This window comes from Phasianus colchicus, chromosome 19 (genome assembly GCF_987193195.1).
Source record: "Phasianus colchicus chromosome 19, bPhaCol1.hap1.1, whole genome shotgun sequence".
In the NCBI taxonomy this organism is placed as follows: domain Eukaryota; kingdom Metazoa; phylum Chordata; class Aves; order Galliformes; family Phasianidae; genus Phasianus; species Phasianus colchicus.
The window spans coordinates 10,976,810-10,990,126 of record NC_143454.1 but is presented as its reverse complement, the minus strand read 5'-3'; the positions used below and the strand labels follow the sequence as shown (position 1 = coordinate 10,990,126).

Genomic DNA, 13,317 nt, shown 5'->3' with positions numbered 1-13,317 from the left:
AGATATGGAGGAGAGAAGCCTGAATCCAATTCATCATTGATCTGAAAGAAAAGAAGGAGCAAAAGGGCAAAGAGGGGTAAACAGAAGATGTGTTAGTGCTGCTGAGAAGCAGGGCTGGAGTGCTGCTTTTGCTTTTGCCCGTTCCTGAAGCTAAATCCTTCCAAACCAACCAGCCAGTGGTTTTGTGCCCCCAAAACCCAGCATTCTTAATGCATGTAAAGCAGCATAGCAAAGTAGAACAGATTTTAGGATAGGTTTGTTATCAATTTCTTACTGTCCATTCAATACAAATTAGAACTTCAGCTCATACTAACACTGTACCTGTAAATGTTTTAGTTGAAGTGGTAAAGTTTGTTTTATTTATCTTAATTTAAATGAGGTCCTAACCTGCGGATAAAAACTGGAGTGTATATGCATATATATATGCACATTATTGATATATATGCATTAGAGAATGGAAATTAAAATGGAATTGTATCAACACGTACCTACAATAAAAGTTTTGAATCACTCTGGTTTGGCCGTGAGCCTGGTCAGGATTTGGGTTTGAGGCAGATGCCTCTCCTTCCCTCCAAGCTGTTGTGTTTCGTCAGCGTCAGAACTCCACTTTTATTGATGCATTCCTACTAAATTGCTTGACTTTGAATAAAGGAAGCCTTTTAACGTTGCCAAAGATGTTTCACTTATGTTTTCTGGCACAGCACAAAGCACTGTTCTGGGCAGAAACCTGATGGGATGTTCCAGCATTTTTCAGAGCTGTGAAAGGCTCTGGCACAGCAGGCAGGTGGTAGAGATAGGAGCTGTGATGGGTTGTATGCTTGGATAGTTTGTCTCTTGCACTAGGCCTTATCTTGGCCAAAAGTCCTCTGTAATTTATATTCAGGATGAGATTCAGCTGTCAGACACTGGCTGAAAGTGGGGAAGAGTTGGTGTGCCCACCCTGTGCGCTGGCAGCAGCTCGCCCTGCAGCTCCTAGAGGTGGTGGGTGCTGGGCAGGTACCTGCAAGCTGTCCTTTGGGATCTGCCTGTTCTTTCCTCCCCCCCCTTCCTCTCACCAGCACCCTGCTGCTTTTTTTAGAGCATCTGGTGAAATTGCTCTGAGATAAAAGCACTGTGAAAGGTTGGGAGTCTGGAGCAAAGCGACTGCGGTCGGTTCCCTTCCTTGTGCCTTGGCAGAGTTTGTGCAGGCATTGCTCAAGTCTGAACATTTTTGGCTGCAGTTGTGACAGCCAAACAAACTTTCTTAAATCCATTAGGTCCACAGAGCAAGAGGGCTCAGAAAGAAAGCGACTGGTGCTGGAAAACAAGGTTGATATTTATTGCTTTTAAATGTTTGCAGATACTTAGCCTGGTTTGCGTGTCTGAAATAGGACAGTAAGTTAATGTGTGGTGAAGGTTTGGTGAGCAACACTTCCTTCTGCTGCCATGTTACATGCACTGTGTTTGCAGTCTGTCCTTTCTGTGTCCTGTTTTCTATCTGCTGCTTCTCCAGCACAGGACAAATGCACAAACGTGGCCAAGGTAAATTTGGCTTTCCTGCCTGGTGGTGCAGCTGTTTAGTCCCATGTCTGCTCGTGGAGCAGGAGGAAGGCAGCAGCTCCTCTGCTGGGCTGTGCATTTCCTTGTGCCCATCTGTTCTGGTGCTACAGCCACATCACATCCCCTTCAGAGTGCTGGGGGTTTATTTGTAGGGACACCAAAAAGAGAATTACTATTAAAAGCACTGCAGGCAGCAGATCTCTTCCTCCTAGTGTCCACTTTGGTAATTTTGTGCTCAGTGAATCATTACTCCAAAGGTCACACGAACACAGGCAGATGTTGTCCTTTCTGCTCCTCACACCGCATGCACAGCACAGTGCTCTCCTGTGCACATCAGCCCGCAGGCACACACTGCTGCACTCCCCAGAGATGCTGAACACAGGGCTGAAGGACCAGCAAAGAGCACGGAGGGGCTGGGGGCTGTGCTATTCCTGGGGAAACGTCCCCTTGGTGGCACAGAGCACTGAGACAGCTCTCTATGTGCCCGATGGCCAGCACGCTTATCAGCTGGTAACAAACAATGCTGGCTGGCTGTGATAGCCACAAACAAAAGCAGGATACTTGTGGCCTAACCAAAGCGAGGATGCTTGGAGCTGGAGCCCTGCACACAGCAAGGCACAGGCGTGCTCTGCCACTGTGACACTGGAAGCGCACGGTGCACGGATCGCAGTGCGTGGTGCTGTCTGGGGATATGGCAGCAGTCCTTGGCCGTGTGCTGCTCCCACTGGATGCCATTTGCCCTGTCTGACAGTGTGCTTCCAGCAAGGTAACTGCAGCAAGGGCTGGGACCCAGGAAATCCCTGTGCCCTGTGTGACCGCTGCTGAGCCTTCCTCAGCTCCACCTGAGTCCCGGGCACCTGCCTTGGCCTGTCTCTGCACTGCGAGAGCCTGAGAACTTGGAGGAAATGAGAGTGGTTTTTAACATTGTTTATTTTAGAGGTCCATTTTCTGGGATCTGGCTGGGACCGAGGCCAGCAGCCCTGGCTGCCAGTGATCACGTCATGCTGTTGGTGAGGGCTTATGTCTGCATGTGCTGTGAAGCAGGTCAAGCAGGCGGTGCGCCTTTGGAATGTTGTTTACTGAGCTATTAATGCAGGAAAGTGCAGTGAGCAGAAGGCGGGGGAGTCTTTATAGGGTGATGTGCACAGAGGTAGCTCAGAGCAGCCTGTTGTATGCCAGAACAGCAGTGCAAGGGGGGGACACAGGGCTTTGGGAGCTCCCCAGGGCCGGGCAGCTGGCATGGTCACCCTTTGTCCAGTGCCAGGCAGGATGGAGGGCAGAGAGAGGCTGCTGTGGAGAACCAGGTGAGAGCACAGCCTGCAGCGCATCTGCAGCGCATCTCCCCGGTGAGGCCGGGAAGGCTCTGTGAGCTGTGTGTTCTCTGGAGTATGATGCCCCACAGCAGGAGTGGGCAGTGGGAGCTGAAGGAGAGGAGCAGAGAGGCCAGGAGCATCCTGGGGTGCTGGGATTTACCAAGTGAGCTCCCAAGCTGGCTTAGTGCGAGGCAATGGTAGGAAGATTAGGTCTGCTGAGGTCTCCTCAGGCACTCGAGCTCTTCCCAAGGTGAACACCAGCTTCTCCCTGCCGGTGTGGGGCAGAGCTGGAGCCCACCCAGGGCAGGATGCTCTGCTGACATGGGATGAGCAGAGCACCGGCCCCAGCACTGCCTGCAGGGACAGCAGGGACACTCAGCACCGGGCAGAGGTCTGCTCCCTCCCTGGGCTGGGTGAGGCCAGGCCGTACCTGTGTGGGCTGTGCTGCTGCTACAGCTCTGTGGATGATGCTCCACCTGCACGGCTGCTGTCGGTCTCACCTGCTGCCACAGCATCTGGCACACGGAACGCCACATACGGGCATTTCTTCACGTTGAGGCACACGAGTTTCTCTAGTGATGCTGTCTTGACGATCTCGAAGCCGGTTGCTCCGCCAAAGGTACTGGGCTTCCAGTACTCTGGGGAGCAGATGGGATTCCCAAGAAGTCCCTTCAGTGAAAATGGAGCGCCAATCTCCACCATGCTTTCCCCAAAGATGCCGTTGGGTTGGGGTTTCTCAAGCAGCAATCCTGGATAAAACTCCAGAGCGTCGATGTCTCCATACAGCTCCTCCAGCTCTGCTGCCTTCTCCTCCTCTCCTGCACCGACAGAACCCCAGAGACCTCAGCACAGGTCGGGCCGGCAGCCCCTGAGCCCTGCTGGGGGAGTGGGGCCCTACCTGTGAGCTCCTGGAAGGACACGTAGGGCTTCAGGCCAAACCTCTTCCGGTACTCATTGAAGGGCTGCAGCCTCAGCTGCCGCGACTCCTCGATGACTCCAACGGCCACTCCCAACACATTGGCATTGATGTTTTGCCCCCCACCGATCTGCAGGAGGAGAGGATGAGGAGGAGCGTGCCCACATGAGTAGACCCCAGCCTCATCCTGGCCCTGCTGACACCCGGGCCCTGGGGTGGGGGTCACTGGGTTTGGGGTCACAGCAGGAGTCCTGAGAGCAGCAGGTCTGTGTGGCGGCCGTGCTGCTTCACACGAGTCAGAAATATTGATACATCACTTGGAAGAGAACATCCATGTGATGGCAGCAAAGAACAGTATGAGACAAGCTGTTCCATGCAGCACAGCCCGGCCTGGGGCCTCCCGCGCACCGCACGCTCCTGGCTGCAGCACCGTGTTTACTGCAGCATCCCAGGACTAAGCACACGGCACTGCTAAGGCTGCACTGCTTGTGGGGGGGGCCCACAGCATGCACAGCACCGCCAGGAAAAGTTGGCAAATGCTACACGCAGGTTGGACACACGCACCGAGCACTGTGGTAGGACAGACGGGGCACCACAGCCCCACGGGATGCACCAGCAGCACGGGGTCTTACCCTTCCTGCAGCCTGCCTGGAAAAGGACTCCACCAGGGCTTCTATACCATAGTCCATGAGCATGGAGGTGTTGTAGAGGAACTGCTCGTAGCTGTACTCCTGTCCCTGGATGGTGAAGGAGTCGGGCATCAGCCCGTGCCAGTGGTAGAGCTGGTTGAACTCCACCGCAATGCGATTCCGGTACTGGAACTGCTGCTCGAACAGCAGCTCGGGATCAAACTTGAGGCTCAGGAAATACCCGCTGAGGTGCTGGACGTAGTCCTCAATGACAATCTTGATGGTCTCCCCTGGGCAGGAGGTGAGAGAAGAAAGTGTCAGTGGGGGCAGTGCTCCTCAACCCCCCTGCTGCAGGGCACCGGGCTGGGCGCGCTACTCACATGCAGTGCAGGACCCGCCTGACTCTGGGCTGGGGCATTTGGTGGGGAATTTCTCTCTGAATTACTTTTCCACCAAAAAAGGTCATTTTGCCGAAACAGAAATGGTTTTTGAGAAAGCCACCCCCAGCATGCTGCTTAATAGAACATTTTGGCGTGGGTCTTTAATTGCTTTACTGCAATTTCACACCAAGTCACTTCCATCCAGAATCCAGAAAAGAATATTAGAATGAAATTATTCAGAATTTTGGCTAAATCACTCAAAACTAAATCTGTTGACAGACCAAAGCCAACGATCTCCAGAAGACTGTGAGAGGAACTCCCCAGCCCCTAACGCTGCAGCACCCACCAATGAGGATGAGCCGCGCTGTCTGGAAGAGCTGCTCATCACTCCAGGTGGGATGCTCCTGCTTCAGAATGTCACAGACGCGGTTGTGTTCACGCAGCCAGAGCGTGGCATACATGCAGAGCCCCGGCAGCAGCCCAAACACCTCCTGCCCCATTGCCAGCTGCTTCTCCTTGGAGATGGCAGGAGGGTAGACCATGTGCACCGGCACCTCAGTGACAGACGGTGGATACACCTCCCCCTTCACCACCTCGGGGGAACAGGAACAGAAAGTGAGTTGGGGAGGAAGCCACGTGGTCCTGGCAGCTATCAGAGGGACGTGGGCTTCCAGCAATCTTGGGGCATGGGACGGAGATGCATCTCAGTATATCATGCCGTGCAGTACCTGGAATTTGAGCTTCCCATCTTGGAAGAGCCGCAGCTGGTGCTGCCGCTGCAGGTTGTCTCCATACAGGTGCCCCAGGTCCACCTATTGGGAGCACAAGGTGTGAGCGGGGCAGCAGCCAGCCTGCGCCCATCGTGTGTCTACATCACCGAGCCCTGAGCCCTCACCCCGTGCCCCAGCGCCTTGGTGAAACCGCGTCCCATCTTTCCGGAGGTCTTGAAGAACTGGTGGGTGAAATGCTGGGCGAAGAAGGCAAACATCAAGTTGGTGCCCCGGGGGTCAGCTTCAAATTTGTGCCGCAGCAGGAAGCGCTGAGCCAGCAGCTGGGCATCGGGGAGCTGCTTCTTCCCTGTGGAAGACAGGGGCTGATGCTGGGGCCATGCAGCTCAACCACTGCAGCACAGTGCAGGCAGTGATGTGGCACCAGGCAGGAGCCAGACGCTCCTCTGTAGACCCAGCCCATGCTCATCACCTCCCGTGTTCCTGTGCCAACCACGCACCTTTGGTCCCCATGGGCGTGGGGCATTCCTCCGGCACCGGCGGGAGGATGCGGGTGTAATAGCTGACATTGGCGTAGGCCTCCCAGCTGATGTAGCCATAATGGGAGTTGAAGGTGGGAGGGCTGGGGATGAGGTTGGCACGAACTGGAAGGAGAGAGCTGAGTTGGTGCCATGGGGCAGCACAGACCTCAGGAACCAGAGAGCCTATCCACGTCCTGCTGTGCTGTGTGTGCTGTGCCCCCCCATCAGAGGCTGCAGGTCCCTGCATGAATGGATGGTTCTGCTTCTGCACTAATGGATTCCTGGATGATGAATTAGACAACAAACATGCATAAATGCTGAAATCAACAGCCGAAGCCTTGTGAACACATCCCTATGGCTCCAAGAGCTGGAACCTAAATATTTATGCAAAGTGATAAATGCAAGGACATGAGTAACAAGGGCCAACTCCATATTTCCACCAGCTGCTCCCTGCACGGCGGCTCCAGAGCCCTTTGTAGGGGGAATGTGGTGTGCCGACAGCAGCCGTTCCTTGGTGCTCAGCCTATGTGCAGGGCTCAGCCCCCCCGTGCCTCCCACTGCCACCATCACCTGCATGCAGGTGGCTCAGAGCAAAGTGACCCAGCCTGGTGCCACCCCTGGTGCCTACACTGATGCCCAGATTCCTGGTGCCACCCCTGGTACCTGTGAGCACGAGCCTCATCAGCGTGTCTCTGATGAATGTGCTGTTGATGATGTCCCAGAACCACCTGAAGTGGGTGAGGACAAAGTGGTAGAAGGCAGGACTGGGCTTCAGCAGGTCACGTAGGCGTGTCCAGAGCTCAGCTGTGGGACACAAATGCAGCACAGCACTTGGCACCAGGTAATGACAGCTCAGTGCTCACCCAGCACAGTGCTGTGGACTTACGTGAGGTGCAGTTGGCCCCGAAGTACCCCGTCCGTGTGCAGTCACACTCGTAGCCTTCCAGGCCGACGCGCACACACACGCCTAGGTGCTGGCAGGGATAATAGCAGCATGGGTTGACTGGGGGGAGAGAGGAGAGGTCACCATCCATCTGCAGTGCCACCCTGCTGGGCACTTCGCTGCACCCCAGTGGGGCCATGCTGCCCTGCACACAGCCAAGCCCAGCGCAGAAGGAGGCAGCAGAAAGACACTGCTGGAGCCTTGTGCACGGACTGCTGTGCCCCAGAGCTGCAGAAATCCCTACAAACATCACCGTTAATAATGGCAATTGTCTGGGCCGCAGTTTGCTTTGGCACAGGGCTTTTCTGCCCTGAGTGGAGGAAGGGGCTGACTGCTGGGCTCCTTCCTCCCAGCCCCAGCCTGGTCGCTTCCTCCACAGCTGCCCCTTTGCCTGCACACCCTGGCTGCAGCCACCAGATAAGCACCCGTCCTGCCCTCCCCACGGCATCACCCAGCCAGTGCGGCTGTGGTCACAGGGGGCACATTGCGGTCCCAGTCCATCCCAGCAGCTCCTCCTGGGCCGTGCTGGAGGTGTCACAGCCCTGGGGTCTGTGCAGGGAGAAGCCTGAATTCACCGTGTTGTGGCATCGCATCGCCAATCTGCCGGCACTCGGGCAGCTGCCACAGCACAGGACAGCTGGAGCACGATGGGGCTGCAGAGTGAGGGCAGCCCAGGAGCTGGAAGCGGCTGCGGTGGGGCTGTGATCTGTAAACCGTCCTTGGCACGCAGTGCGCAGCTGCCTCCAGCACGGAGCTGCCACGGGGAGCTTGGTGGACACACAGCACCCGGGGACAGACTTTGCTCAAAGGCGCTGGGAACTGTCACAGTCAGTGTCCGTCCACAGCTGCTATGGGGGTTGCACTCCCAGCCCTAAGGGCTCTGCCTGATCTGGTTCAAATTCTGCAGGGTCTGGAACCAGGCTCTCATGCAGGCTGGCACAATACACAATACATTTTCCATAGGAAATTGAAGCTAAAACCAAACATCTTTGACAAATCAAGCTAATTGTGCAGCCTCGCAGTTTCCCAGACATCTCAGGGCACTTCTCGGCACTGGGACCCTGAACCCTCACACTATGGGGCCAACACACAGGGTGCAGCTCCCAGCCCTTCCTTCGAGCTCCCTTTCACCTCGCACCTTTCCACATCTCCAGATGCTGTCACATCCCTGGGTGGAAGCAGCAGCAGCCTTATTTATCTCAGACAATTTAACTTCAGACCACTCGCCCGTCATTTCACAGCACTAAACTCGCCAGCAGGGCCATGCTGCAGCACAGCTGGAGCACCTTCGGAGTACTGCTGCACCGTTAGCTCCGTGTTCAACCCCGCTGCGAACACCAACACCTACAAGAGCAGCCCCACTCCATGCCCAGGGCTCTGCAGGTCACTGCCTGCTCCGGGTTCACAGCGGTGTCAGTGGGGACCCGCGGCTGGGGCGGAGCGGCGCGTCCCAGCCAGGGGGCACGGAGCGTGTACCTGCGTGCAGCAGCCACCTCCACCCCGAGCAGGAATCTAGCAGTGTGGCCACAGCTGTGGGACACACTGCTCCTGCCCCCCTCCTCGCACTGCAGCCCCTCCATGACTGGATAGCCGGCGAATGCCCACGATAGCTGCTGAAAAATGCTTCGTTTGGGGGTCAACATCCGCTCCACCAACCGCAGCCAAACTGACGACATGGGGTGAATCATGAGCAGGCTGGGCTCACCGGGTGGGACGTTCCCAGTGTGTACATGGCTCCGAGCTGTGAAGACAGTGAATGGTTCGCACTTGTTTTTCTGATTTGTGAAGGTTTCTTGGGCCCAGGAGCCACTCCCAGCCCACTGCAGCCAGACTGTCATCTGCAACAGCTTCTGGCTGCACAGCAACCTGCAGGGCTGCAGCTGCACCATGCACACGGGGAGCCCCGACCGCAGGTAGTAGGAATGGACCCAGATCTGCAGCAGGAATCACAGGTCTGAGCCTGGATGAGGCGGTGACACCAGGGACAGCTGTGCCTGTGAACAGCGCCGGGCTTGAGGAGGATGCAACTGGAGAGGCCCTGTTAGTCTGCAGAAACATGTGCTCCTACACAAATACACAGCCCTGGGGCAAAGGCAGCAGACAGGTGCCAAGGGCAATATTGCAGGGGAAAGTAGAGAGACGCTGTGGGAGCCCAGCCCAGGTCACAGCCAGAGAAAGCCTCGAAGGAGAAAAAACGTTACTGCTCTGAGCCAAGGAGCTGCCTGCAAAGAGGTGAGGAGACGTGCAAACACCCAGCAGGCAGGGGTTATTCTATCCTCAGGATCAGCTCACTGCACCACAGGTCCCAGCACAGGTCCCCCGATCTCTCAGTCAGCTCTCTTTGCTAATCAAAGCTTGGGAGATAATCCCTGTGTGATGCAATCTGTCTTGACCCCGTTCTGCCACCAGCAGCACCAGGGCTGTGCCATCGTGGTGTGTTCGTCCCAGGAGCCATGGGCTGGCTGTCCCCAGCGGTCCCCAGGTCCTGTCCTGTGGGACCCAACAAATGTCTGCCTGCTGCTGGCTCCCAGAGCCACACTTTGGTGCACAAAAGCAGCCCTGTGAGCCTGGCTCATGTTCACTTTTGGACGCACACCCACTGCTACAGGGAAGTCTCCACCTTAGGGTCATTGTTTCTGTGCAGGAACAGCCACCACGCTGCAGGAGGGCTGCGGGTGCTGGGAGGAGGCCGTGCCCCCTCCCTACAGCCCCTCTGCCCCATGCAGTCCAAACCCTCTGCAATGGGCTCTGTGTCCCTTCCTGCCCTGTAGCGATGGAGTCACCACCACCGGCTGCAGCACACACAGCCACACCAAGGGATGCCCAGCACAGCACGCTCCTGTGCTGCTTTTGCCATGAAGGCTTCACCAAGGAACTGCCAAACCTGGTAAGTTATGTGTGCTGGGTCTTGTAATGTAGAAGCAAGGAAAATCATTTCATGGCAGAGGAACACAGTCAGCATCCAACCTCAAATCTGAAGGAAACTGCCCAGGCCAGCACACGGATGGAGCTGGCAGCACTGGAGATAATTTCACACCGTGTTCCGTGGGTGCGTTCACCCTTCGACGCCTGAGTCCAGCGCGGGGCCAGCACATGGCAGCAGCGCAGCTCGAGGCCGCGGGGATGGGACAAGGCGCGGGTCAGCGGGCAGCAGCTGCGCCCAGAGCCGCGGGCACGGCGCCCGTTCTCCCCAAGTTGCTCCAGGCGGCCGCCGGCAGCCGTCGGGGCAGCGCGGAGAGAGGCCCTTCCTGCAGCGCCCGCAGCCCACTGCCACGACCTCGCCCCAGCACCAGCAGGGGCGACAGGCGCGATCCTGCCCCGAGACCACTGTGAGAGACAGCGCCGGGGGCCCCGACCTCTCCACGCCCTCTCCCCCGTGACACAGACCCTGGCCCCGCCACCCCTCCGCGCTCCCGGTCCCGCACTCCCTGTATCGGCTCACCCCGCGCCCCGGCACCGCCTCGGGGTCTCCCCCCGCTGCCCGTCCCCTCGTACCGGTGCCGGCGGCCGCGGCGCTCCCGGCGGCGCAGAGCAGCATCGCGTGGGCGACGAGAAGCCGCAGCGAGGCCGGGCGGACCCGGGCCCGGCACCCACCGCCCATGGCGACAGGCAGCTCCGCCGCGTCCCGCGCTGCCCGGCCCGGTCCCGCCGCCCCCGCCCCCGTCGCGCCTCCTCCCGCCCCCGCCGGGACGGGGCCGCCTCCAGCCCGGCCCTCGGGGGGACCCCGCGCTCCTCCAGGGCCGCGCCCCGCTCCTCGTGTCCCCGCGTCCCGTCCCCCCCGTGCCCCAGGGGCGGTGGTACAGCTCAGGGGGCAGCGCCGTGCCGCAGCCCGGCACCCCGGGAGTTGCCCGCAACCGCCAACGGCGGAATAAATGGGGTTACCGGGAAGCGTCGCCGTGCCTCCCGCCTGGCGCTGCTCCCAGCCCGGTGCCAGCGGGGCAGAATCGGACCGGCGGGCTGCGGGCAGTGTGCGGGGCAGCGCCCTGCAGAGCGCCCTGGGGCAGCCGCGGGGGACGTCCCCGGGCCTGGTGGCACCGTCCGGGCTGCTCCGGGTGGAGGGCAACAGCCGTGTTTGGGGCTACTGGGGCTTTGCTGTCATCTCTCAGAGCTGCAGAAGCCCAAAACAAAGAGCGGCCACACACCGCTCCGCACCGCACCGATCAGACGGGCGCCGTGCAGCCCTCCTGGAGCACCATGCGCTGCTCCTGCGCTCGGGGTGAGCCCTGCCTGCATCACAGCATCCCCCAGTGCCGGGGGATACGGCACGGCTGTGAGGGCGGCTCTGGGAAGGACTGGTGCGGGGCCGCTTGGGCGCTCCGCCGTCGCTCCACCGCAGCCGGGGGCGATGGAGGGGGACACGGCCGTCGCCATCGTCCACGTGTGCGTCGTGCCGAGCTGCACACAGCCGAGCGCTGCCGGCTCCGTAGGGAGGCAGCAGAACACCGCCAATGGCAGCGCGGAGCGGAGAGGAGCGCTGGGAAGCTCAGAGTAGCTCTCGGCCCTCCTCACTGGGACTTCTCCCGGGGGCTGTAGCACAGCTTTTCCCTGTGCCGGGAGTGGGACAGGGACACCGAGCCCGCGGGGTCGGCACCGCAGAGCTCCTTCTGCCCCAGCGGCGGTGTGCCGTGCGGGAGCTGCCCTGGAAGCCGACAGCCCCGCTGCCCCCAGCCTGTGCTCGGGGTCCTGCAGGTGTGCGTCCCCAGAGCTGAGCGCCCACGGGCAGACCCGGCTCTGTGCAACCCTGCAGGAGCTCTTTGGGTGGGGATGCGATTCGGGGATAGATCCGTCCTGAGGCAACGCCGGGCTGAGCGGAGGAGCCAGAACCACCGGTGTGCCGCCTCACCCCGGTGAACACCGAGAGTGCCACAGAGTGCCAATGGCCACGGGCACACCGCGGCATCGCTCCTGTCGGGAGATGTGGGGCAGCTCGGGGTCACAGTCCTCCCCTGGGCTGAGAAGGGTCTACGGTGCCCATGCTCACGCCCAGCCCTTCCCTGGAGCACGGCAGATGAGGGCCAAGCACTTCCCCGGGACAGGGAGCTGACAGGCGCTGTTTGGGGGGCTACAAATCAGAGCTGAAAGGCCCCGGCTGGACAGGCTGTCTGGGAACTCGTAACCTGAGCCCCAGGAAAGGAGGACTCAGGAAAGCGCTTTCAGCAATCATATTCATCATCTTCAGTCTGGCTCATTAGGCTCACCGAGCCCAGCTCCACCACTGCCAACGCCTCCTGCACACAGATAGAGCTCAGACAAATAAATGCTTCCAGCTTCCCGCTGGATGCAGCGGGTCAGGGAGCATCTGATGCCAATTACCTGCAGTGTAGGGTTCGCTCCCCAGCCCTTGCACCCAGCCCTCTCTGACTGTGGGTGCTGCCCCCTGCGTGGCCCCATTGCTCTCTACTTCCCATGGGGCAGTCAAGGGTCTCCCATCCTTTGCAGGAGGAGCATCCATACCAAAGGGGTCCTCCCTGCCAGAAATGGGACCGGCACAGCCATGTGGCTTCAGTGAGTGTGGCTGTGAAATGGGCACAGCCGTGCTCACACAGTGGCTCTTCAGGGGCACCGCATGCTTCCCCTGCTCCAGGAGGGATGTCCCTAATTGCCCCAAAGGTCGGTGTCCCCGCACTGAGGGCACGTGTCAGGGACCCTGGGCAGGACGCAGTCACTCAGCATCAACGCTGGGGGCCAGGAAATTGCAGCAGACACGAACCTAAATACACCGTGTGTCACCCCAAGGTAATCAGGGCTTGGGCAGATTCTGGCTGACAGCTTAAATGCTTTAATTCTTCGGACGCTGCATTTCAAGGGGGTCCCATGTGCCATGAGCTTCTCCCTTCGAGCTGAAGGTTTGTCTGTAATTGGAGGCATGTTCCGTTCCCCTGAAACTAGCCAGGTCCCTGCTGGAGGAGGGGGCTGCGGGAAGGCAGCAATTTCCCTTATGGAATTATTTACCTGATTAGAGAGTTTATTTTATCAAAATTGCTTCAGAATGGGGCCACTCAGTGTGTCCAGCGCGGGGAGCTCCCTGGTGGGGCCGGCGGCCTGGAGACAGGTAATTTGTGTGCTTAATGGGACTAATCCGCCAGCAATTACACCAATAGATTTCACGGCTGCAAAGTGCTCTGTTCCCATCAATTAAAAATCTGTTAAGAAGATTAGCGCAAAAAAGGTATCAAAAGAAACCCAAGAGCTTCTTTCCTCACCCCTGAACACGTGTGTGGGAGTGCCACACTGCTCACAGGAGCACTGAGATTATTCCTTCGAGGTGAGGGCTCCGCAGCCAAAGGAACCACTGACAGTTTTCCCTGACTTTCCTACCAAGAGGTCCTTTATGTTTAATTACAGGTT

The 13,317-nt window shown here is 58.5% G+C and overlaps 1 protein-coding gene across 2 annotated transcripts; it reads right to left on the bottom strand.

Moving 5' to 3' along the window:
* Positions 1 to 387: 387 nt before the first annotated feature.
* Positions 388 to 10,604, bottom strand: PTGS1 (prostaglandin-endoperoxide synthase 1). 2 transcript variants are annotated; one of them, XM_031601934.2, is made up of 11 exons: positions 10,465 to 10,604; positions 6,913 to 7,029; positions 6,690 to 6,830; positions 6,006 to 6,149; positions 5,673 to 5,854; positions 5,506 to 5,589; positions 5,124 to 5,370; positions 4,401 to 4,687; positions 3,751 to 3,898; positions 3,283 to 3,670; positions 388 to 3,206 (listed from the first exon to the last, which is right to left on the bottom strand). In XM_031601934.2, exons 1-10 carry the CDS (start codon positions 10,568 to 10,570, stop codon positions 3,303 to 3,305), a joined length of 1,824 nt encoding a protein of 607 aa, XP_031457794.2. In that variant the 5' UTR covers positions 10,571 to 10,604; the 3' UTR covers positions 388 to 3,206; positions 3,283 to 3,302. The 2 variants fall into 2 exon arrangements, with proteins under 2 accessions (XP_031457794.2, XP_031457793.2); XM_031601933.2 differs by having other exon boundaries at positions 388 to 3,120.
* Positions 10,605 to 13,317: the final 2,713 nt, after the last annotated feature.